The following is a 26,879-nucleotide window of genomic DNA, read 5'->3' as shown; positions in this document are numbered from 1 at the left end:
ATTAATTAGCCTTGCTGAGAGATGTAGCTAATTAGTCCAGACTTAACGCAACTCTCACCATGCTTCTGGGAGCTGAGCTGGTATTGCTGCATGATGTCAGCCTGCTAATTCATTCAGAGCTGTCTGTGGGATCTCTGAGGGGAGGGGATCAACAGCTACACCCTCAGATGACACCTTATTCAGGAGACCTTAGGGCACAGAAGCTCTTAGGCTCTAACCAGATTGAACCTCAAAGAACTGACCAGGGTGTCCAAGATGGTTTCCTTAATTCTAAATTTTGTTTCTGTACTCAGTCTGCCAACATTTTCTGTCTTAACTTCGTGACAGAGGTTCGTTTGCTCACCCAGTCTCCTGAACTTTCCCTTCTTCTCTGTCTCGCTGCCTCTAGCAGGTGGATCTTTGGTAGCAGAGTCCCCTTTCCAGCCCTGCTAGGGCCAGAGGCTCTGTGCGGGGTGCAGGGGCCGTTATTCATTACTGCTCCCAGCCTTCATGTTTTGGCTTGGTCATTGTGAAGCAGCTGAGCGCTGAGACAGTGAGCAATGAAGAGGGTCAGCTGCTGGATCAGGCACCCGCCACGGATGTCCTTTACAATATCCTTCCCAAACCCAGTAGCAAGAAGAGTGGGATCAGATTTGACCCTACCTCATTCCAGTCTGTTTCAAATCGCTGGCTGGTATTTTGTCACCTAACCTTGTCTGGTTTTGCATTTGACTCCTGCAAGCTCCATGAAAATGTTACGGACTACAGCATAGGAAGGACAAATAAAAGCCATGTGAGGGGAAGATGGAATGCATAGTAGGAGAGGAGTAGTAGCCTATTTCCCTGTGTTCTTTGGTCCAGGCAAACAATGTTAAGTGGTGGAATCGCTTAGTGAATATTACTCTTTTCATCTGGTCTCACTCCATACATTTTACCAAACTGAATAGTGATTATTAATAATAAGTGAGATTTTAATAGGTCTTATGAAAATACTGTTTCATGTAAAGATTGCTGATTTAGCCCGAAAAGAGCTAGTACAACAGCTGTGTATAATCACTTTTTTTTTTCTGAAAGAAATACTAGAGTTCGGACAGCTGGGGCTGTGTGTGCACTGGGGGCAGAAAATAGCTTTTATTGTTGTCCTTTTATTTCAAGAAAGGAGATTATTGAGTAACCTAAGAATTTGTGGAGCTGTTTAGCACTTTCCCTGTTCATGCCAGAGAGAATCACACATTTACTGCTAATGAGCAGAATGCAGCTTTATGACTTTGTCTGAATATTTTCCCTGAGATGACTTCCTTTACTACTAAAATCATTGGCAGAACCCCTCCTGTTGGTTTTAATGAGGAAGGATTGGACCTTTAATAAGCATCACGGTCACGTAAGCTTGGGGTTTGTTTTTTTAGCATCGTGCTTTTAAAGTGTTTTTAGTTACTGCCTGCAGTGTATACAGCTGTGAACTTGGATAATAAATAAGGATTATTTCTATGAAGAAACCTTTGGCAGCAATTTTTGCTTTGCTGAGGTAAGCTGTTAGTCATCTGCCACCAAAGGGTAATCAGCTAGATTTTAAATATTGCTGTGTCTTTCTACTTTTACTGTATTTTTGATTAGTCAATAAATACATGTTCAGTCTATTTCCAAAGCCCAGCAATCAGTATAGACGCAAGATACATTGCTGAAAAGAAACAAACCAGCAACAGCTAATTGTAAAGCTTTTGGTTGTTCTAAGAAGAGGTTGGGCTCCCTTGGAAATTAGTGGAAGGTGGTAAAGCTTCATTATAAAAACATCACAACCAAAAAATTGTGTTGACAGGTGGTAAAGTACATTCTCAAGACTGAATAAACTTATTCACTGGGAGTAAAAGTGAAGCCAGGGAACCTGCGCTCCCTGATACTAAGGGTGAATTTGAGCTTGGGTACCCTGCAGGCAAACACAATTCAGATTCAAGAGCCTACATTTAGCCTTCTAAATCCATATTTAGGAACCAGCCTGGTTTTCAGAAGTGCTTAGTAACAAGTCAAGGACAGTGTCTTGTGTAATAAATACAGAGATAAGAGAGGAATCATAGTCTTCTATTCTTGCTTGTTATGAAATAATTCAGAGCCAAAAGCCCTTGCCATCCTAACTCTCCCTCCTGAATCCCTAAAGAAAAAATGCTGACAAAGCCTAAGAAAAAGCCCTAACAAAATGTACTGTGTAAATGGAATTGGTTGGCATATTGAGTAAATAAAAACGGCACTGGCCTGACATGGTTAAAAAAACATTAGATATATCCTGGCTTACAGGTAGAGAGTAAGGAAGTTAGTTGTTTGGGTTCTTACTCACCCAGCCAAAAAGAGAGTTATTAGTTGCATTACAGGCAAACCAGGCATGTGATGTATTCAGTCACTGCATATACTGCAGCAGTGCACCAAATAAAATAATGGTTTAGCCATATGTAAAGAAACTGTTCTGGTAAAAAAGGAACATGGTGTATCATCAGGTATTTTTCTGCACCTTTGCTATTTTTTGTCCATGATACGGATGCAGAGAAGGACATGTGCATTATAGAGATGACACTTTGTTCAAATCTGGTTTGAATAATCTTTTTACCTGGCATTTTAATTTGTAAAGCCTTTGACGGATAACAAAAGATTGGTATGCATAATATTGCTTCACCTCAATAAAGCAGTCCTAGCTTAAAAAGACTTCATTCCTTAGAATAATCAAGATCGTATCTGTTATCATATAGCAAATTCTTTCTCTTTCCACCCAGTTCAGTAAGAAGAATTTTAATTTTTAAGAAAAAGGTAAATAGATAAAATAAAAACTGCTGCTGAGCAAAATAGTCAGATTTGATTATACAGTTATAACAGATATGAAACTGGGAGAACTGTAAGGCCCATGGAAAAAAAACTGTCAAGAGAAACTTCTTGAATATTCCGCTTCCAAGTTGTCAGTCAAGTTTGTAATGTAGGTATGGATGCTCAGCTCTTGATTTTCCACCACTATTAGCTTCAGCAGTGCTTCAGCGTGTATGTCACACAACATACCAGAGGACAGAATTTAAGGTTTCAATTAGATGACAACTTTTACTTCATGCCACTTTTTTCAGAGTATGCCAGTTTTTAGGAGAAAGCTGTCCTTCAGCTCTTTGGGATATATTCAGTCACTGGCTACATTTCAACGATACATCAAATGAACTGTTCAATCTGAGCAGTAGAAGATGAATTTATTAAGAGAGCGTGCACCGCATTGTTCATTTTGCACATTGCTGTTTGTTCTTAGTCTTTGGAACGTAGTAGTGCCTTAGAGGACACGATTAGATAATGGTAGGCCAAACTGTGAGTTTGAAAACTTAACATTTTTGGAAGAAAATAAAACAGAGAAACCATCCTAAAATTAAGAAGCAGCGTAGAGAATCCAGCAACATAATTAATTCTGACACACAGCAACAATCTGGGGGAAAACCGAAGCACCTACAAAGCTGGAAAATGTATTGCAGCCAGCCAGTGCATAGCTGCCATGGATGGCAGAAGACCATACAAAAGGATTAGTTTACAGTCAGGTCTGGGAAGCAGGGCACAAAACCAGAACTGCAGAAGCTTGGGAATTATGCCCAGTTCTGCTACAGTCTTACTGGGCAACCTGAATAATTGTTTTATATTTTCATTTCTTCCCGACGCTCAGTTTTGACTATTCCTGACCTGATGTTGTGACATGGATGTTGCTGGGAAATCGAGGTCTGGACTGTAAATTCCCCTGGGCAGAGCACCATCCTGTGTGCTTGTACGATGCCTGGCACAACAGAGCTGGGATCTCTGTGGGGGACTGAAGGCATTGCTGTAATATAAGTATCAATATTTTAATCATCTGCCTTATTTCATCTGTTATCTCACAATTGTTTAGAGTAATTTGGACATTTGTTTCCTTTGCACATTTAAAATGGTCCCAGGGAGACTTCAGTGGGTTCAGGGATTATGTGGACCTGATTATTCAAATTCCCTGCACCTGCAGGGGTTTCTTTTGATATTGCATGTTTCAGACTGAATGTTCGCTAAATACAATGAATTTAAAATATGGAAAAAATGAATTAAATGAAAACATTAGAACTGCATCTAAGTTTATAATCAGCATGATGTGGGGGATGGAAATGAATGTGGAACCCAGCTGAACAGTGTGTTGGCATAAGAACTCTTGACTTACAGCTGTTCCTTTGTTCTTTTTTGTTAGTTTTACAGCATTTTTTTTTTTCTAGAAAACCTTACTTTGCATGAAAGACAAATTCATACGAGAAGATTGTTTAGCTTTGTGCATCATAATTTAAATAGAGTGAATTGAAATCTGTTAAAGTTGCACAGCATTCTGATGGAGTGGGCAGTTTAGTCTAATAGGTCATTTCTGTCCAAAATTAAAAACTAGTCTTTTCTGAAATGTAAAAATCAGCTTACGCAGAAATATTCTTACTGTCTAGTAAGGCTAGCATGTCTTTAATACCAGAATTACTGATAAAAGAAGAAAATAAAAAATCTGTTATAAGAACTATATGTGGGAATCGCCTGTAAGTAGCTTCTTTAGATGTTGTGAAAGAATGAGGCAGACAGGTAAGAGTGAAGGACTCTGTCTGGTAAGCATTCCTAGTCTACTCTAGGTAGTTCTGAGGTCCTCGTAAGGCATGGTTTCAACTCTTACTTTTTCCACAGAGTAACTGGTGATGAAGGCCACCACCCAGTTTTCCTGTGAGAGCACAAAATAATTCACGTTGGAAGGAACCTCAGGAGGTCTCTGCTTCTACCTCCTTCTGAAAGAAGGCTTAACTCCGAGGTCACACCAGGTTGCTCAGCATTTAATCCAGTATGATCTTGAAAACCTGCAGGAATGGAAACTGTACAACCTTCCTCGGCAGGCTGTTCCCCTCCTCGACTGTCCTCATGGTTGGTAAGTTTTTCCTTTTATCAAGTTAAGACTTTGTTGTTTGTTTTGTCTTGGTTTGGGTTTTGTGTGTGTGTGTGTTTGTGTGTTTTGTTGTTTTTGGTTTGTTTTGTTTTGGTTTGTGTTTTTTTTTTTTTTTTTTTTTTTTTTTTTGTTTTTTGTTTTTTTTTTTTTTTTTCTGGGACAAGGTATTTGAAGTTTCAATGCTTTACCTAACCTGAAAAGATTCAAATCTCTGTTTCCAGCCTCTCAGATTAATCTCATAACTGTTGCCATATAGGCTGGTTGAGTGGGTTGGACTGTATTACCTGCTGAAATGGTTCTGCTGGGCAGAAATGACTCCATGGGTCGCGAGGCTAGAGAGACATATCTAGGGGCAGCAGGAGCCTAGTCTCACAGCTAGGGGAGAAAGGCACTAGGAAGAAGAGGCATTTGGTTTCTTTAGTAATTACTGTAGTAATTGTTACTGTGCATTTCATGTTAAATAGTCACCAGATAAAATATCTGAACAGATACATAGCCCAGGCTTCTTGTCACCCACAGGAGTATCCTGTTTACTGCATTAAAAAGACATATCACGGTTCTGGGATTTTGTTTTTTCCACAATTTCATCTAATGAATCTTGAATACTTTTTGCTGAGGTTGTCCGGCTTAAACAGGAAGGTTATCATATCCTGTCCAGCCAGGTGGTGAGAGATCTATTCAAACTGATGGACTTTGAGCCTCCTCCCCCTAAGGTGGTTCAGCCAGTGCTTTAGCATCAGTGCTTTGCCTCTACAGACCAGAAAGCACTTTGACTAGCTCCTCTCCTGGATATCTTGGTGAGAGTATTTGTAACTACGTGTCAGCCCACGCTCACAGAGCAGCCACTGACCGACTCCCTCAGGAGGCAAGTTTGTTCCCTGCTGGGTTTGTGAAGTCGGTTCAGGTTTAGGTATTTAACTCAGCCTTCAGTAGCTTTAGTGGCAATGGTATTAGATGAACAGTAGAAGTCTTTCCCACCATCTGCCCCAGGTTCTCCGCTTTGCAAGGAAATTAGAAAACACACTAACAAAAATATCTCTATTTTCTTGGGTTATTATTATTTTCCTTCCTTCCTTCCCACGCTTTTTCGATTGCCTGTTCATTTGCTGCATATATTGTAGCGTGCAAGGTGCAGAACTGTTAGTGTGGAAGGGTTAGTCTCATGGTTCAGGTGACCAAGTGTCACTGTGGAGGGCCGTGTTTCTCTCCTACTTTCACCCCCACGTTCTAATGGGATCACCAGCAGATTTCTTCAGTCAGAGTTTTCAGAGATTTTTTACAGATATTTTCTGTTTATGGACATGCCAAAAGCTCACGTGTAAAGTACAAGTTAATGGGGGCTGTATTTTGAATGTGTGCACGGCTACGTAAATTACAATTTATTCTCCCCCTAGAATACTTAGTGGTATCAAAGCAGGCACCCAAATTAGTGAATATTTAGCAAAATGGCCTTCATCTCTCTGTGCTTCAATTACATGATTTCTTAGAGGTGTTGGGAGGATAGATTAATTATAGTGAGAGCTGAGAGCACCACAAAAAAGCTGAGAAAACCACAAAAAAGCCTATGAAGAAATTGGTAATTTTGTATTCAGTGCAGGATTTTGATGATGTGTGCTAAATAAGGCCTGGAATCAAACATAGAAGGATGAAGATAAAAAGAAAAACTGAATAGCTCCCCATTCAGTTAGTGTCCATTTTATACACTGAATAAGTCCTGTAAGGGGGAAAAATGCAACATTAGGTCTCATATTTTATAACTTCTGAGTTTTGAATCTGTAAATTTAATATTTGTGTGGCGTGAGATTAGAGAAAGTGCACAGCAGAAATGGCACAAAAGAGCGTCCTTCCATGAGAACATCTTACGGATTTCATTTAAGCAAGAAATAAGAGTTTGTGCAAATTTTTATGTACAAAGAGCTTTTGTTATTGTTGTTGTTAGTGCCGGAAATGAAGCTGCGTGTTATCAGTAAACTTCTCAGCAGCTGCCTAGCCAACAGCCTGCCCTGCTTCCTTGTCTGGCTACACGGTGCTGTGTACTGCAAGTACAGCTGGGGGTAGTAAATAAACTTGGAAGAGATCTAATATTCCTGGGCTGACATGACGGGCCTGCCTTTTCCTGAGAAGGAATTAAGTGTGGGATTCAGACACATGGGAGCTTAATTTTTAAGCTTTATGGTTAGAGGTGCAGTCTTTACTGCCCTCACCTCTACTCTAACTATTTACGTCTCCTGTGTGAATCTCAGTCCTCTCTGGAATCCGAAAGCAAAGGAAGCCTCAGTTTTTAATTTCTGCCTGTCAGTCACTCGAGCAGAATTGATGACCCATTCACAGGGATTACTAAAGCTGCACAGGCAGGAACCCATCTGACAGGTAAAGGAAAACTCCCTTTTTGTTTGGTACCTTCGTGGCTGTAATTAACATTTCTGTTTTGTTCTAATTATAGTTTTTGTATCTTGGCCATTATGCTAATGGTGTTGTTCAGTAGTATGTGAGATTGCATTCATTATCACTGGTGAATTAAACCTTTATTAAAGAAAAATTCCCTCAGGCCTCATTCTGAAGTTAAGTAATTATTCATTTGGTTTTATCCTGGCAATTAGCTTATATACTGTAGCACTCATGACTGAGTTTCTATACCTCCCCAGATGAGATTAACCCACCACGGTAAATAAACGCCTAACAGCTCCCAACGTGTTGTTTTAAGCACATTATTATATAGAAAAAAATAAAACAAACCCCAAACAAAAAACCCAAGACTCATCACTCAGTAAAACAGCTTGCGGGTTCCTAGCAGACAACAGAGTCAGAAGGAGATTGTGCTGGACATTTGGGTCTCCATGGAGCAACAGTAATAACAAATGAGTTTATGAAGCCCTCCAACAGAGCAGTTAATTCTTTCTTCAACTGCAATGACTTTTTTGGTCAATATGCTTTCATAACTAAGATATGCACTATACTCAGCCACACTCACATTTTAAATCAAGCCTTCTGAGAGCTTCCAGACATAAATAAATTTCCTGGATGATGTAGCCTAGCTCAGTCATGAGAGGGGAAAAAAAATGTTGAGGAAAGTCTTATTCACCCACCCCTACATATTAATAGTTTGTGAATGCCTCACAAGCACTACTGAATTCAACAATACTTCCCTGAAGAACAATGAGTTTTTATGCTTATTTTAGCACCAAAACATGGGGGTATGGAGAAATTAGGGATTTACCAACTGTCACACAAGAAATCACCAACAGAAACAGGTTCTATACTTCCCCTGTGGCCTAATCAGATGTTTTACCTGTGTTAATAGTTTTCTCTCACGGGTCTCTTTTAAGCACACATTCGGTTTAGAAATCTCTTACAAAATGTGAGTCAAAAGCATTTGAAGTCTCTTTTTACTGATCCACGTCATCTCATGCTGCTCTCTGGGGAGAGGCGACCATTGTCCTGCCTTTAATTACAGCTACAGTTTTTAGATGTATTTTTAAATGGAAACACCTTAATGGCATTAAATGAATCAATCAAGCATCCTTGATTCCATACAAGACTGCAGTGATGGCTCATATATAATAATTGTGAAAGGTGAAACCTAACGTGCTACCACAGCCAAAACATTAATCAACTACTCAAGAGTTTTGCCTCAAGAAGTAATTTAGGATTTGACCTTGAATTTGGGTAGCGAGTATATATGAAATGCAGACATTACCTTCACTGTGTTGTGAACCCTGCAAATTTGTGCAGATAGACAAAATTAGTATACATTGATTTTTGATAAGCATCATTTAATCTCTTGTATACTCTGGCAATATCTACCATATACCCAAAGGATCTAGGAACCACCTTAAACAGCTCCGCTTTCAATTCCAAATGCAAGCTGCAGGTCATTAACCTTGCCTCAATATCAAACACGTGAAGCACAGCAGACATAAAGTAAATAAATGAAAAATAATTTTGAAAACTGCCACATAATTTTCCCTTTGACTAAAAAACAGAGAAAAAGAAAAGTGAAGCACTATGCTCTTCCTGTCCTTTAATGCATGTCGTGAAAGTATTTCACTCCAGATTCTCAGAGGTTATCTGCCTCACCTGCACTACTATCAATGGAAGTTGTGTGCCCAAATATATTTGAGTTTCTGGGCTTCATGTCCATGCAGTTGAAGGTCAGATGAAAATTGACTTTCCAACTAAGGACATTAGTAAACGTTAATTTTAAAAGTAAAATTACTAACTAAGTAAACGTTAATTTTAAAAGTAAAATTACTAACTAAGGACGTTAGTAAATCTTATTAAATTATGTGGAGTTATCTATCACATTAACACAATATTGCTTGCAGTAGGTGTTATCCCGCCTCTCAGGATACTAAAGAGGTTGCTTGATTAATATTCATAAGGTGGTTTAAAGTAATAAAGTGATATATAAGTCTCAAATATTATCGTACTGTACTATATCATTCCTCCAGTAGGTTTTAATTGTGTACCGTAAGACTTCCACACAGGAGTCATCCTCCTCTGAATGTGCTTTACAGACCACTGTATCCATTGAGGGCTCAGTGGCAGAATGGCACAATGGCCAGGGAGGTTCCACCTTCAGCCTAAACTCTTAACTGCTTTGTGGAGTAGCAATTACATCACTGTGGAAAGAAAGCTCTCATCAATAAAAAGGAAATTGCAGATACGGCCTGTTGATCAGTCCAAAATGAGTGCTAACAGCCATTCAGGAGGAAAAGGAGGAGTAAATTTGGGTTTCAGCTGGAAAATCATCCTGTCAGATTGCATTAAGAAGGTTTCCATGTTTAATCATGTGTCAGTTATTTCACAGCATACCTTTTCTGCTGATCAGTAAATCTACTTTTTGATTTCCACAACAGCAAACAAAATCAGGCTTGCTTTTTATCCCTCCTGCATTATTAGAAGTCAATGAAAATCCTAAAGACCGATTTCTTTTTTTCACTGGTATCTATTCAAGTGAAACGCTGCCTGGGCCCCGACCATCCAGTGTTGGAATGCCAATAGCTAATGCCATGCTTCAGGACATTCATTGCAGTTGTGCAAAAAGGGAGTAGGTTTCCTCCATACACAAATTATCCGCAGTAGGATAGTCCTTTCAATCATGGCCCCTCAAAGTTCTCAGAAAAATAAAGTGGAAAAGAAAAGACAGAAAGAAGACTAAAGCTCCAGAATTTTCCACTGATGAAATTGTCTTCTGTTGAGTTACTGCAGATTTTTGTCCTTGCAAGAATGGGAGACCTAAACCTGCATTTTTAATTGAAGAGAGATATTTTAGAAAAAAAAAAAAAAAGTTGATGATACAAATGATATTCACCTAGACTTTGAAGACGGGACATCAGACCAGCTGAGGTAGGCAGTGAGCTGTTAGGTAGAGCCTGCCAACGCATTGATTCTTTTTCCAGACACTTTTGCCTCTACCAAGAAGTCCATTAGCTGGTGTGCACACTTCTACTGTAGCAGAGTAAGTTTTACAAGCTGATCTAGTCAGCAAGACTGGTTATTCTTCTCTTTTGTGTAGGGAAAAAAAAAAACCCAACACTTCTGTTTATTCTTTTGAAAATCACTTTCTTACTGAAATGCTGAATTTCCATTAATTTTGTCATAACTGTGCTCAGTGTAAACAGGAAACATTTGCACTGTGAATCAGACTATCGTGTAAAAGTAGAAGATATTTCAGTGGAGAATTTTGGAGATGTCTGTTTGAATGCTCTGCTGTTTGAGGACGGTACTATGGAGAAGATGCTGGGAGGTTGTGACAGGAGTGAAGAGGGTTTGGTTTAAGCAATTTATTGCCTCTGGTAGACACTCCAATGGTGAAACTTGAGCGAAGCTTTTGAAATTGTTATTATCATTGAAGAACTGTAAAAATCATATCCAACTGCAGAGAAAAGGCCATGTAATGATGTTCAAAGCTAGCTGATTTAATTGGCTGGTGAGCAGCATATTTCTCTCAGAGGGCCTGTATGTTAAAGTATTCAAATATATCAGCCTGGCATTAACGCAATATCTAATGAAGTTGTAAAACAGTGTAACTCTGGTTTGTTTGTTGCTTTGCATCACTGCCTTCGGTGGGGATCCTAACAACATATACAATCATAGCAACAGTCTTTAATTTTAAGTTAGTAGAAAAAATTTCTTGCTAAAAGGAGATATAATCAACATTTTCTGTCAGGCTTCGAGTTCCTGATGTGGCAAACTGAAATGATGACTGTAGAGGTTGATTAGGAAAACAGGCCTTGCTTTGTAGGGACAGGTCCACAGTGCTGTTGCCTTAATGAAATCTGATCATCTGGAGGAAAGCTTTCAGATATTCCAGTAAGAAGGTGCTAAAGGAATACATTTATTAATGGCCTTTAGAAAAAACGCTAGCTTCGCATTTTATATGCCATTGCCTCATTCAAATCTGAATCACACCGATTCTCTGAAATGGTCAGGAAATAAATGTTAGCCTGTTAGTTATTTTCATAATTATGTGAAAATATGTTTACTAGATATGGAATTCCTCAAATTTTAAGTTCTTCATTCAGGCTGCTCTTCAGCTGTAATATATAACACTTTTTAAAAGAGAAATTAGAAAAACTATCCATTTGAAAGGAGTATTTACCTACAACAGGAAAGTCCAGGGCTCCAGCTTCTTTGTATTGTTAGGATCCTTTTTGGAAGGTGGTCCTTAACCATGGTAATCCTGAAAATATTGATGGCCACTTGACACCATGGGTCTTAATTTTGCAGGATACCAAACCTGCTATCTACTGTTAGAGTATAGATTATATTAGTCAAATTTCCCCCTGAAATTTCCTTCATAAATAGAGTGAAAGCTGGGATGTACTCAGATTCCGCTGTCACAACTCTTGACAGAGGTTGGCTTGCGTAGTCACCATTATAATATGCTTTTGAAAACCTGCAAGTTTGTTTCACCTCCATTTGACCCTGTCTCTTAAGTTTCTAGGTATATATATCTGTGCATTTATTCCCACTGCAAATGTGAAGAGAGTATTAACAAAATTTCGGTAAATTATCAGCACTACTTTTTATAAAATTTGAAAGGTGCTTCAGATTTCTGCTGACATATGACGAGAGCTAATCTGCAAGTAAAGAGATCACAACATGCTGTGCATATGAGCAGAAAGGCATGTTTTTATTTCTGGCTGGTACCTGTTCTTTTCCAGATTCCCTTAAAAGGAACGGGGCAGAAATGACACCATTCTTTAGTCTGACTGAAGCACATTTGAGTTCCATTGTAATAATGACCAAATTAAGCTTCTCTATATTGAGCCTGGGAATGGGTTTCATGAAGAAACAGAGTAAAAATAATTTCCAACCATCACAAGCTTTTGCTTACTCTTTCCACAGTCAGGTAAAATAAGACCGTGGAAGGTGCAGAACTAGGAATGGAAAACCTGCAAATGACTTTGCCATGGGCAAATGTTTAGCAATCTTAAAGTATTTTTTAAAAACTCTTTTGTTATATTGTTTCAGGAGGTTGCAGGGTCAAAACCAGAATTTTCAGCGGGTCAGAATATCAAAGCATATTTTTTAAATCACTTTGACATATTAGTGTTTTTATTGCACATAGCACAGTAATGGCTTGCTGCCAGTCAGACACATTCTGCTTGCTTTATTTACACATTGAGGTCAATGAGATTCCAAAGCAGGATTACTCATTTGTCCCTAACAAATTTAGATTTGCCAGTGAAATGACCTATGTTGTCAGCAGGATTGTTTTCAGCCAAAGATCCTGAGTCCCTGCTACGTGAGTTAAAGGGGTTACTGGTATAATGGCAATAACAACATCTTTGGTAGACCTACACTCTTCAGTTTGTTTAAAGAATACCAGTTATTCTGACAATGGGATATTGTAACAGTAATATTGCTAAGAGCATGTGATGTTGTTGGCATTTGAATGATCTCCTTTCCATTTCTGGACTTGTGGTTACGAATGGTCAGGGATCTTGCGTTGCCTGACTGTGGTGCCAAGCTGCAGGCTTGGAGTGACTTTGATTCCTTTGGTGATTCCCGTTTGTCTTTTCTACGTGGGTGACCTTCGTTCTGAGATTAGCCAACACACAACAGGAAATAGAATTTTGGATCACTTTTGTAATGCCCAATCCTGGGTTTTGTAATTCCCTCACACCCTGGTTAGGTGTTAGGACCACGAGAACTTGCATTCATGCAGTTTCTGTCAGCACACCATAAATATTATGTTTTTAAATGTTTTATTTTCACTGTTTACCCACGGAGGATATATTGATTTCCTTTCAGTGCTGGGTTAATGTAAAATGTATATTAACCTGGAAGAGATAAATCACTTAATGTAATTTCATAGCTACAGTCTTTGTCATACTCAGAGGCTTGTTATTTACCCATCCAATTGTATAACCAATTATTCCCATAATCCTCAGCGTTTAAGAATAAGGTTTCCATGGTAATCTTAGATTTTGCAAATGCTTATCATTTCTCTAAATGGATAGCTTAAATAAATAAGTGATCAGCTATCTTGTAGCCAGAATACACTTTATTGGTATAAAAAGCAGAAATATACCTCTGTTATAAAAATAGACTAGTTTGTTCAGCCATAATAAGTTCACAATCTGCAGAATCATGACCCTGCTGATAATGTTAACAAAAGCTTGCTCCTTAATTATCTGCATTGCATTCAGCTGCTGTTTCCCTCCTAAACTCAATTATAATTCTAATAGCAGCTGTGCTGCCATTGTTTGTTGCAATTCATTTTAAAGAAGTTTGATTGGATGTCATTGGTCTTTTTGACTAAATGTGCAAGGTTCAAAGTATCCACTGCCACTAATAGCCCTCATCTCATCTCAAGATTATACTAATTATTTACATAATTATATATTATACATTATAGAGCTATTATGTATTATTTCTAAATGATAGTTCTCTATCAAAGATGTTGAACAAAAGAATATATATAGTTTTATTGTCCTTACACATAATTCAGTGTTGGTGAAGATATGCTTATGCTTACTCTCTGTTTCTGTGTTAGCCAACAGTTGAAGTATCCTGCCAGTACACTGGAAATTTATTAGAGCATTCAGGAGTGTCTATTTCTTTCAGTTATGACTCTTCATTTATTACTTCTTCTGTACATCTGTGTCTGCAATGGATGTGATAAGCAAATACTTCTACAGGAACAAAAATGTCCTCTGATGTCCTTCAAGTTTTGTTGTCCTATTATAAGACAGATCTTTGTTTGATGATTTGGAGAGGGTCCAGAGAAGGGCCACAAAGAGGATCAAAGGACTGGGAAGCCTGCCATCTGAGGAAAGGCTGAGAGAACTGGGTTCTATTCTGCCTTGCGAACAGAAGGCTCCAGGGAGACCTTATCACCATGTTCCAGTATTTAAAGGGTGGCTACAAAGAAGATGGAGACTCCTTTTTTACAAGGAGTCACTTGGAAAAGACGAGAGGTCTTGGGTACAAGTTACTCCTGGGAAGATTCTGACTGGTCACAAGAGGAAAATTTTCACAATGAGAAAAAATCAGCCATTGGACTAATCTCCCCAGGGAAGCGGTGGATTCCCCAACATTGGACACTTTTGAGGTTTGTCTGGACAGGGTGCTGGGCCACCTTGTCTAGACGGTGCTTTTACCAAGGAAGGTTGGACCAGACGATCCTTGAGGCCTCTTCCAACCTGGTTCTATGATTCTATGAATGTAATAATTATAACAGCCAGCAGAAACACACTTCATGATTACCATTTACATAACTGTAAGAAAACCAGCTCATCTCTAGTGTAATATAAGAATTTATATGATGGAATGTTTCAGGTCATTTATACAAGACTAGAGAAAAATAAATGAAGAAATTGCTGCAGTTCTTGGATTTTGGATTGGATTCCAAGTGTGGAGCTAATTCTACTGACTTTATATCACTACTACAAACATGACTATTTGAGGATAACCCATATATGTCAAGGAAAGTAAAGCAGGAAAAAGAAAATAAATCTTTGATTATCTTAAGAAAAGGCTATTTGTTTAGATACAGAACTGGATTTCTTTGATGTTTAAAAGTGAAATGACTTGAAGTGGCAGTTTTATTTTGAGGACTACGGAAGCCTAAAGTTTGGTTTGGGCACATCTAACACAATGGCAAGGCCATGAATTCTGTCTTCTTATCATGGAAGGGATGGTGTCGGCCACCTGCATATATGGGGGGCATCAGAAGTCTTGGACTCTGGAGTGTCAGTGTATTAAATCATGAAGGCAGTCTTGCGCTTTTTTTTTTTTTTTTTTCAGTTTGTTCCTTCTAATATCTAAAATGTTACAAAAAAAAAAAAAAAACAAACCCCAAACAACTCCACAAAGCATTAAAAGAACCCTGTTGGAGTTGCAAAGTCAAGTGATTTATAGTTTGCACATCAGCTGCACTGCATATGCAAATTGGCCTCTACATATATACATAGCATAATGGTCCTCAGTTGCACAATCATGTACATATTTGTGAGAAATTGCTGCCCCATTCAATACAAGAGATTCAGAGTTTATGGTGAAAAGACTGCAGTCAAGACTCCTCCATTTTTTGCAGAAGCTAGGATGTACATAGCAAATGAGATGAGAATTGCAGGGAGAGAATGGTTACCTAGTTAGAGTATTTGCAAATTACCCACAGCAGCTCCACAGAGTTTCTTTTTGCTGATAGTTCACTGATATAAAAGTGTTTGCAGAGGTGTTCCGTGTTTTTGGGTGCCTGACTTGGGATCTTGATAACCGATACGCAGAAATGCCGAGGGTTCAGAGCTACAACTGACTTACAGAATTCTGCTACAGCTTGAAGCTTGTGTTTAAAGCGTATAAAATACCAGTAGAATGCCAAACACTCTGGAGATGAGATACAAGATGTCTGAGAGCAGGAACCCACAACTCGTGGATTGCCTCATCCTTAACCTGTTTGGGTCAGATTTTTAAATGTATTTGCATGGCTAGTGATGGGCATAGTCTCATAGAAGAAATTTCAGATGCACTCGTGTGCTGGAAATTAAGTGTTTTAGCACTTTCGGGAAAATTAGTCTCCTTCATGCGTTTTTGGGTACCTATTTAACTGTGGAAAATCTGATCCTATGTGCCTTAGCTCCTGAGCAGTAAAACAGCCATAATAAACCCCATTGCTCCTTTAGGTTGTTTCAAAAGTGAATTTATCAATGTCTCCGAACATCTGATACTCTCATGATGAGTCCCATGAAGAAGCTCGTGAGGAAATTACTAATTCCGTCTTCAGCTCAGAGCATGAGTCCTGTATCATAATGAAGTCCTGGGATAACACACTGGAAAAGGAGAAAACAAAATACAAAATAGTCGCTCATGAGGTGAATATCATCAGCTTGGTGCGGTGAAGGAGACAGGGCTCATGTGGATCGTGAAGTTTAGGACTTTATTACAATGCACTTGCAAAAGGGATTCTAACACTTGAGTAGTACTTGACTTTGGGACCTTGGTAATGATATCAGACCACAGTTCTTTTATATGTAGTATTCTATAAAGGTTTGGTTGACAGTCATTTGGGAAGATACGTATATCTATCGTATAGCTCTGCCACCTGTTATGAATAGTCTTCCTAAACAGGAGGCAATACAAGCTTTATCGCACCACAGGCTCTCATATACTTATATTAGGGGAGGGAGGAACGCACTTTTTCTTTTTTCAGAGTTGGCAACCGAATACTTGCAATTGAAATCCTCTGGAAAACAAATATGAATCTGGATAATGAGACAAGTCTGCCATGTTGATGAAAATAAATGTAAACTTTATTCTAACGGAGCTTCAGAAGCACAATCCACGTAGAGGGGTGTTGTATATCTGTTCCAACTATCTCATTGTACGGAATATAACAATGTATTTGAGGGTTATGCAAGGCATTTCACACAGAATCCAAACTTTAACATGGTTTAAGATTTGAAGGGTTAATTTCAGAAGGAAAAAAAAAATAAATTCCACAGTTTTAGTGTGAATTCTACCACACATTCCCCAAACACGTCTTTCCCCCCTTTCTTTTTTTATTATGTTCTTGGTATCTCTGTATATCTGGAGCTCTGGTCTGGACTTGGCAAATTCTGTGGATTTCCTTCGATTTCTGTTCCAGTACTATCATCCCATGAATATATTTCTAAATACTTACAGAAGGCAACCAGTATGTTGGATTCATGGTCATTGCAGTGTTATTTCTGCTGCTTCTTTTTGCCCAGTGGATGAGGAAGAGCTAACAGTGAAGCAAAAGCTTTTGCAAGTCTTATTTTTGTCCCGTAGATGAACATTTAAACAAAATAAGTTAAAATTAACTGAGGATCCTGTTTGGTTCCACAGATTGTTTACATTTTGACTTGAAAAACTGAAGGAAAAGAAATGGAGTGAAGCAAAATAAAATCCCAGGGTACACCATTAAGAAACTGCACTTTTGAGATTCCAGCCTAACCTTCATCATCTGTTTTTTCTTGTGTATTCTTCTAATTAGCTTGGATCTCTTTAACATTCCTGTTTAGATTTCTTTTTAGTAGATCTTTCTGATTCCACTTTTTTTTTTTTTTCCTTCTATTTACAAATTAAATGCAAAGTGACATGTGGTGTGAGTTACCAGATATGGGTTGCTTTATTACCTCTGAAGCAAATTAACACAAGGAATAATTACACGTACCAGGGGAAAATGGCACTACCTTGTATTTGATTGGAAACATAGTTCAGAAAATACAGAGGAATATTCATAAGTAAACCTGTGTTTTCTAATAGCAAAGGCATCATATTTTAAGAAAAATTAAAATCTAGGATGAGAATAATTGAAAAAGTAAAAAAAAGAAAGCAATAATGGATACATTTTTTACAGCTGCATCACTGTATAGTTTTTGAAAGGGATGCAGCACTAATGGTAAACCAGCCAAGCATGCGTTCTTATGTTTATTATTGGTCATTCTAATCAGCTCCAACCATTCTAGCCTATTATTTTCTCCTACATTAAAAAGAATAATTATTGTTATTTTGTGTAAAAATAAGTGATAAGCATACATATCTCTGCACTTTTTAGATATTCTCATTGAGTACAGGAGAGCTAACAGAAGTAGCCTTCCAAACGAATTATAACAACGAGAAAGTTTCTGAATAGCAGTAAGAAATAACGTAAGTAAAACATACCACTGTGACTTTTATAGTCAGGTGATACAGACCTGATTCCGGTAGTAGAAAGCATTTTTATTTTATAGAATTACAGAGCAAATGCTCTAGTCCTTGAAAGGAGAACACTCACTCACTGCTTGTGGAATGGGGCAAAGGATGTTAAGTTAGCAGCTGCATAAGTCTGCCTAGTTGTATTTGCACTTCTTAATAGCTTAGTAAGGTTTCTCTGTTCCTTCTGCTTTGTGACCTTGCTTATGTCTGCAATTATCTGCCTCACTTGCTTTTAAGAAGCACAAGGATTTTTTTTTCCCTCCTTCAGTTTGCAAAAGGTACTTCCTTTATGCTTTTTTCCACCATATTATCAGCACAGCAAGAGTGAGGATTTGAGTCTCTAGTCCAGACTGAGTGCCTACATATAGGATTTACTTGTGGCATATACAGGAAGCTGTGACATACCAGAAAACAGGCGATCAGTAATGAAGAAGCAAAAGTAAAATGGTTTGTCTGATTAAAGTGAAATGGTTTGTCTGATTGTTCATAAAATGGCATGTATGTCCATGTAAAGAAGGAGTGTTAAAAATGAAGACAGTTCAACTGTTGGATTTTTTGAAAGAAATGATATATATGTATTTATTTGTTAAAATGGAGAAAATTATTTATTTTCTGAAACTTTGTGATGTATTCTGGAAAAGACGAACTCATTACTTATCCAAGTACTTTAGGGCTAAATTGACCAGGGAATCAATTTTTGTGTGTGTGTGTTTCCTGGTAAACCTGGCTGTTCTAAGTCTTTCTGTGTTTGATGGTTTCTAGTTCCCGTGTCCTGTGGGAACAAAGAGGAATCTATTTTTATCATTTGATTTTCAACATGAGAAGCTTCTTGTAATGGCAGGGAAATGACCTTCCTAAAACACTGCAAATCAAAACTTGGCAATTGGTTCTTAAAGTGTTTTTGTAACTGATGAGATTGCAGACCTAGCACCTACACAGGAACATTTCCGTGTGCGTGTGATACATCTGTGTTCCATCTTCTGTTACATATTGAAAGTCTTTTTAGTGTACTCGGTGTGCAATCTGAAGCCCGGTATTTGACAAATGCAAGGTGGTCTAATGTTGTAAAATGTTTGAACATTATAACAGGACATTACCAAAATAAAGATTTTTCTGCCCAAGTGCTGGGAAGCAATGAGGAGTTAGACCCGCAGATTGTTCCTCCTGAAGCCTGATGAGAGGTAACTGTTGTACTTGCTGGCACATGTGGACGTGTCCTGAGGCAGCCTGATTGCACTGAGGGGTCGGGTGGTAGCAATAGCACTGAGCAGGAGGCCCACGTCCGATAATATTTATATCGCAGACGTGCTTTGTCTTTGCCAACTCCCGTTTCTGTTGTTTATCACCCACCTTCCAGCGTGCCTTTCTAGCAGGTTGCAAACTGACTTCTTTGCTAGCTAACTTGGCAATTCGAATTTGAAATCTTCGTTCTGTAATTCCTCCAATAGGTTGGCTGGTTTTTATTTTTTTTTTCTCTTCAAAATGGGTAATATGGTTTGTCATTTCCCAGCTCTGGGACCTTGGCTGTTCTCCATTAGTTCTGAAGAATAATAGCCAGTGCCTCCAACACTATTTCTGCAAGTTCCATTAGCTGGCTGGGATGAATTCCATCTGATTTCTGTGAATTTTCTTTTGTTGCAATAAATGTATTGTATGTTAAAAGATCATTTACTGCATTACTTGAGAAAGCCTGGGCAAATCTGTTCTACCAGATTCTTTAGAAAGAAGGCTAGGAATGTGTATATTAGTGTCTGGATGGCAAGTGAGAGCTGGATCTTTGTAGGACAACTGAACTGCTGCAGTGATTCTAGGGGACAGACATGTAACGTATCACAATACCAGTAGATGAACTGGCCAATGGTACGTTTGGGGGTGTTGCACACAAATGAACCGTCTTTATAAATAATAACTATTAACCATTACTCTCCTTTGAAACTGGAATAGTGACAAAAAAAAAGCTATTTTAAAAATCTTTTTATTAAAATGAAAGTGCTTCTTGTTTATAAACCTGACCCTTCCCTAGTACATCTGCTTGATTAGTCCTGCATCTTAGGTTCCAAGTCAAGTTTTAATGAACTTTGTTGTCCTTTCTCCTTGTCGTGTGTTGTGTGCATTTAATTATGATATCGGAGATCAATGATCCTTACATTTATTTTCCTAGATTGTATCACTCGATGACATGATTCTGAAATGCTTTTTTAGCAGTTTTGCCCTTCAGCTGTAAATTGTGATTCTGTACTTCTTCATTAATGATCTTGGAGTGCTTATATAACTACTTAAGAGAAAATATTAAATGTAAGATGGTTCCATTAATTTAAGAGCAGGGACATTCTATTTAGACTCCCCTTTCCTTGCTCAAGGAGTACAGCATTTTTCATTTTGATAAATGATTTGCCTTGGTATAACTTTTTAAACTAATGGGTATAGAAAAAAACCTGTTAAATAAAAATGGTATGACAAAAAAGTGTGACATTCACTTTATTTTATACAGAAAGGAATGTAACACAGAGTGATTTTATTGAACTGTAACAACAGCTTTACATTGCTTTAACTGTTCCTGCAGTCAGGAACTAGGCGAGAGTTTCCAAGGAAGGGAGCCCTCCATGTGTGAGTGCCCAAGCTCCTTGGTCTCATGAGGACTCATGGTTCCTGGGTGCAGCAGAAGTACACTGACAGGATCAGACTCCTTTTGCACTTTGGAGTTGTTCCGTTTCTAAAAATAAGCTATGATCAGCTGCTGTTGAAGATCAGTGTATGAAGTGTAGTAAGAACAGTTTCTTACTTGAAATGTTAGCCTTTTCTGGTTTTTATTAGGGCACTGTTAACAAACATTTCATTTAAACGTGTCATTTAATGCTCTGACTTCAGGTGTGCTACAGCTTGTGATCCATAAAAAAGTAAGTATCAAGCTCGAGATTTTCAAATGGCCTGAAGAATAATGGCACATTCGTCTCCCATTAAGTTTTGAATTCCTTTGAAAATTTTAATCATGCTTATCACTGGACTCTACTCACAAAAGTTTGACCCGGATTAATTAGTGTCATTTGCTTATTGAACAAGCTGAAGTATTAGAACAGTAATCAGTTAAATCTTCTCAAACCAGACACCCCTGTCCTGTTTTCTAAGCACATCCAGCAGCTCCACAGTTTATAAGCCTACATACGTCTCAACCTTGTAACTTGCAGAAGTTCACCATTCCATCCTAACGTGTTTCAGCTAAGTAATAAAAGGAAATCTATCTGTACAGGTTATTACTGTAAATGTCCATTTCATTTTTATATATATCAGAGGAAAGATGTTGATGATTATACTTTTTTTTTTTTTTTTTCCTTCAGTTTCCACTGCTGCTGCAAGAAGCATCAGAAAGCATCAAGCAGTTGAAATGGCTTTCACATTATTTCCTCCTCTTGGTGCAAAAGGGAAGAACCCAATTACAGTGCAGCTACCATGGGTGCACCCTCTCATGGCTGGAAAAAGATGGATCCAAGAAATCAGGTAAAAATTTCAACCCTCAGAAGGATATTAATGTAATGAGGAGCGTGAAGGTGTTGCACCTTCCACATCACCTATTAGAACCTGTGTATGTGTTATATACATCTCTACAAACAAATTTAGCACCACCACCACCCCTCCTGCCACTGAAGAACTGATGTATACTTTACAAAAATTGAGTTAGTTTACCTATTGGCTTTCAATACAATAAGAAAAAAAAAAAACCCTCAGTTTTTAGTAGTTTCCCACACAAATCCTACTAATTCAGGGACTGAGCATCACGCTTAACCTACAAGAGTTTTTCTGTGTGTGTTAATATCAACGAGGGCATGTTCAGTTGTAATCTCTGCAGGTTCAAATTCAGGGGCAGAACTGTTTTTCTGCCCCTTCTGCCTCAGAATCACAGACAGAGGGACTCCACATTTACATGCAAATGAATCTGGATGTGCAGAAAGAATCCACAGTGTGTGCTGAAGGGAGGAGGTGAAAAAGAGGAGAAGGATGCCTCTCCGGGTTGTGCTAGCATTGAGGGTACAGTGCTGCTGCAGAGTCTGAGCAGACACACTTTCCCCACTGAGAAAGGGAAGATGACTGCAGTCAGGGACTGTGCAAGTGGGAGAGGGGTGAAAATAAAAAGAAAAAAACCCCACAACAATTAAAAAACCTCCACAAAACTATGAAGTGTGTAGCAGGCTGTGGTTTTGGTTCCTTAATATTAGAGTAAGAAGATTTTTCTTTGTCACAAGCTTGGAGTCAGAGGAAACATCAGACTAAAGTCTGTATGGGAAAGGATTTGCACTTCTTATACCCTTTCCCCTTACTTTGCCAGGTAATAGCAGCCAAGCTCTATGCTACAAACTCAAGGCCAAAATGTTGCCAGTCACTCCCACACCTCCATGGGAATTTCCTGCAGTTCATTTAGGCTCTAAAACTAATTCTAGGATGTTGGCCCAAAAAGACAGCACTCTCTAGGTTGCACAGAAATGTGGAATTTAAGGACAAGGAAAGACATAGGTCCACCTCTGCAAATACAGATCATTTTTCAAATGTGTGTATAAATCAGAAGACTGTGGAAAGGAGTAAGTAGCAGAGGAGAGTGGGAGCCATCCCTTGTCCAGAGAACATGCAATGTTCTTGTGCTGCATTCAGATGAAAAGAGCACTGGATTGAAATTAAGACAGTTGTGCTCATCCTTGATGTGTTAACAAGACAGTCTCCTTCTCCTGTCACTTTTCACAAGTGTCTTCATGACAGCTGCTGTGCTGAAGAAATTATTATTCCAAAAAAAAAAAAAAAAAAAAAATCTTTCTGTCTCGCTTGAACTTTAAGTTGCAGGATCTCTTTTTAAACTAATTTTTCACGACTGTATTTTCATAAGTAATAATTCTTTACTCCAAAAGCTGTGAGCATCTGATTGAAAATAAAAAGTAAAAGGATATTTTCTTACCTGCAGACATAAAGGGTATTCTTAAGGCATACCAAAGCTTTTTCCCTGTTTTTGATGTACCATTAGCACTGTCTTTTAACTGTGCTTGAACTTGTATTATGATATGCTGAATTATACTGTCTTTGGGCCAGGTCCCTCTCTGCTGCAAATAGTCATAAATTCATTGACTTTAATGCAGCAAGGCTGGTCTGCGACACTTGTACACAGGTGCCATTTTTGTGAGATTACTGAAGTCTGCCAAGGCTTGAAATATTTGAATGCTCTCCTCATGCTAGTCAATATTCTAGATAATGACTTTTCATTTAAAATGCTTATTCAGATATTTGATAGTATATTGGTCTGTCAGATTTTGATTATATCATAGACAAGAATAGTGGGGGAGACAAAAATAGCTCTTCAAATGAGATTATGATGTATATGGTAAGATCTACCTCTGGAGGGCTTTCGAGCTTTTTTGCTCAGTGACCAGAGTATTGCATCTTCTTGAGTTACTGCAGTTATTAAACTGGTTGACAAGAGAGATGCAGCAGTTGCCTTGAAAAGAGATTAGTCTATTGAAGGAGGACTTTCTGTAGCTCGGAGTCCTCTTCCAATAAGCATTTTAGCTCCGGATAGCCCTGGAAATTTATTGTGTGTCCCACCATTAATACTCATAAACACTACAGGATTCATACACCCCTTTTTTTGCTTTCTGTGCCTTCTGAGATGCATTGAGCTTTCAGTGGGTAACTGTGAAGCAGTGAACACCCACTTACCAACTCATCTGTAGGCAAGGCTTTTACTATTTGGTAAAGACCTAAGCCAAGATAAACAATCCTTCAACTGTGATCATATTTAATTCAAAAGTGGAAGTTCCCATAGGCATATATTTACACCGTATATGTAAATTATGGATGCTGGTGCATTGTGCCATTAATTTCTAATCTAAGTATAAAAATTGTACATGTGCTTAAATAAGCAGGAATTAAGCTTTTAAACTTTTTGAAAAACATTTTTTTATATATATCATTGATATACAAGGCATGTTTTCATAACATTTCAGCACTTGTATCAACTCTTACTGTTCTTACATTACCAGTAAGTAGTGTGCTAACATCTCTTTTAAGGATGAGTAATCTTCCCCGTATTTTTTTAACTGGAAAATGGAAGATAATATTCATTTCCCCTTGGAAAAATGACTATATGAAAATGCATCTTCCTGCTCAATTTATTTGCCAGCTCTTGTATTCAGATTGCTTTACTGATTAAAGAGTCAGGACATCAAGGTTCAATTCACACTGAATATTGTCACTGTGGTAAGTTTTGCAAGCATTTCAGCTTTCTGTATATCCCAGTTTTGGTATTTGAAAATGGGACAGTATTTCAGATACACTTTTCTGAAGTGCTTTTAGGTGAAAGAAGGCATGGTTTCCTTATTTAAATAATGTCATGGGTGATTGATCAATACTTTTATTTTGCTGTGTGAGCAGTTTGAAATAAATACTAAGCTGTATAACTCTATCAATGATGACATAGAGTCAGCCTTTCTCTATTAGGCTTGTGGTACTCTATATCCTTCTGATAGTTAAAGGAAGGACACAATGTTTTGCTTTATCTGTTAAAAAAAAAAAAAGTCTTGCTCCCCTGTGGAACCAGGATGTGGTTTTTTTTTTTTTTTTTCGTTGTTGTAAAATAAGACTTTTCAATGTTTTACTGCTACAAAGAAGCAATACAAGAGAAATGTTATTGTGCTTGCTGAAAACATATATATATATATATATATATATACACACACACCCCCCTTGAAATTATCAATATTGATAGTACAGCAAAGGGCTTATTGTGGTTAATTCAAATGGAGAAGTAAGGTTGCAAATGGGTTTTGAAGCCTTTCCTTGAGAAACTAATTTAGAATCCCACCGTTTACTACCAGAGCCTCTAGAAGTCAATGGAAACATTCAGTGGTGATGTAGATCGGTCCCTTACAACACGCTCCTGTATGCCCACAGCAGTCTAATGCCCACTCATTGCTGTGTCATGGGGGTAAAGACTCTCTGCCAGGATGATTTTTCCTGGCAATATCCATCACCCTTTCCTCTTGCTGCTGGACTTAACTGTGGCAAGAAGACCCTGAGAGTACCACATCCTACCACTAGAATTGTAGTAGTTTTCATTCTTATCGCGTATGTGAGAAGGTTTATTGTAAACACGGACTCAGCAATTCCATGGGGAAAGAAAGAAGCAGAGAGGAAGCAATGTGAAGCAGAAGGCTGAAGGGCTCATACTTCAAGGGGTAGAGTGGTTATTCCACTACCTGAGAAAGAGAGGATATGGCAGGTGTTTGAATATCTGCATGTAGTGCATATTAGCTCTTTCTTTTTGCTTTGATATGATTTCCCCAGTTTAATTTACGTGATATAGCTTCAAAAATAAAAAGAGGAGATATTGAAGAGCTATGACGGCAAGCTTTTCATATGGTGTCAGTTTGGGATAAAGGAATAGAAAGTTCTAATAATATCTTTCAAGCATTAATCTCTGCAAGATGTCGTGAAGACCAGAATTAGAGCAATATGTGGTCTTTGCCATCTTTGACTGTTGTGACTCAAAGACACTTTTGATCACTTGAAAAGAAAATTCAACACTTAAAAAGCGCACAGACCAGGAGAGTTTCCACAACAATCCAATTCCCCATTTTACATCCCAACAGGGTCAATTTTCAATGCATTGCACATAAGAAAAAATACACTGTTCTCACGATTGTTTGTGCGTGTAGTTCTCCATACCCCATGCTGTAAGTATACCCCACAGTGTCAGATCCATGCTGTGACCAACAATATATGCCCAGTGGGCTAGACTTGCAATATCTACTGTATGTTTTGGTTTGTTTTTTTTTCCTTTGCATTTTTGCAAAGCTGCTTCTTCCTCTGTCTTAGTCTGGCAGTATGGCTTGCTATAGTTTGGGGGATTGTGCAGTTGTCTCTAAAAAGCAAACTGGAATGCAACATTTGGACTTACAAATGAAAGCTCAAGCTCTTTACTGCAAGGCCTTTATTTTCTAAATGTTTACAGGGTGTGCAGCAGGGCAGAAAAGCTGCACATCAACACGAGTGTTTGTAGAAGTTGTAGATAGTGTAGTGGCATCTTAATGCTGCCCTTAAGGTGATAATTGTGACTCTTTTACTATGTGGCCTTTAACCTTAGAGCACACCTTAGCTTCCTGAGCTGTGTTGGGTATCAAAGGAATATGAAGGAAAATTCAGACTAAAAGTCCTTTTAAAATACTGGAAGTTACAGCTTGACTGCTCAGAAAGGAAGAATTTTATTTCATGAAAAGTGAAAAACAGTGTTTGAAAATTCTTTAGAAGAAGGCAACAGGGAGATGTCACATCCCTTCTAGTCCTATTTTCATATGATTCTGTGTATGTGGCACGTGTGTTGGTAATAATTTAGCAATGAAATATAACCAGTAATTGGGGAAAAGTCAACCCTTGTCTAATTTTTGGAGTGGCTGAAGTTTTCTAAAATTTCATCCATCACTTTGCAAAGTCAGAATTTGAAATGTGACCTGTGTGCATGTTTGTGACTAGTCAATTAAATCTCACAGTTCTATTTCTGTTTCCTGATTTGATTAACTGAGCCCACTGAAATGTAAGTAATGGAGCATGAAGCCTTCATATTGACTTTCAAATAGGCTTTGCATTACTCAAGCCTGTTCATCTGAAAGTTTGCTCAAAAGATGCAGAGACATGCCCAAGGTAGAATTATGGAAAAATGCCACTAAGTACACAAATTATTCTGGGTGTGTATTCACAGTGTCAAGCCTGACCCATTTTGAAGTGTTCTAGAATTATCTAGGATCCTAGAAATGCG

The 26,879-nt window shown here is 38.2% G+C and overlaps 1 protein-coding gene across 1 annotated transcript in view; it reads left to right on the top strand.

The window, feature by feature from the left end:
• Window positions 1-25,468, top strand: part of IQCM (IQ motif containing M) — a 179,679-nt gene extending 154,211 nt beyond the window's left edge. The window contains 4 exon segments of the mRNA XM_074905949.1: window positions 21,427-21,563; window positions 21,565-21,586; window positions 23,377-23,450; window positions 25,412-25,468. Of these exon segments, the coding sequence (XP_074762050.1) occupies window positions 21,427-21,563; window positions 21,565-21,586; window positions 23,377-23,450; window positions 25,412-25,468 (290 nt within the window).
• Window positions 25,469-26,879: the final 1,411 nt, after the last annotated feature.

Source organism: Athene noctua, chromosome 4, assembly GCF_965140245.1.
Source record: "Athene noctua chromosome 4, bAthNoc1.hap1.1, whole genome shotgun sequence".
Taxonomy (NCBI): Eukaryota; Metazoa; Chordata; class Aves; order Strigiformes; family Strigidae; genus Athene; species Athene noctua.
This window is presented reverse-complemented; position numbering and strand designations above follow the sequence as displayed.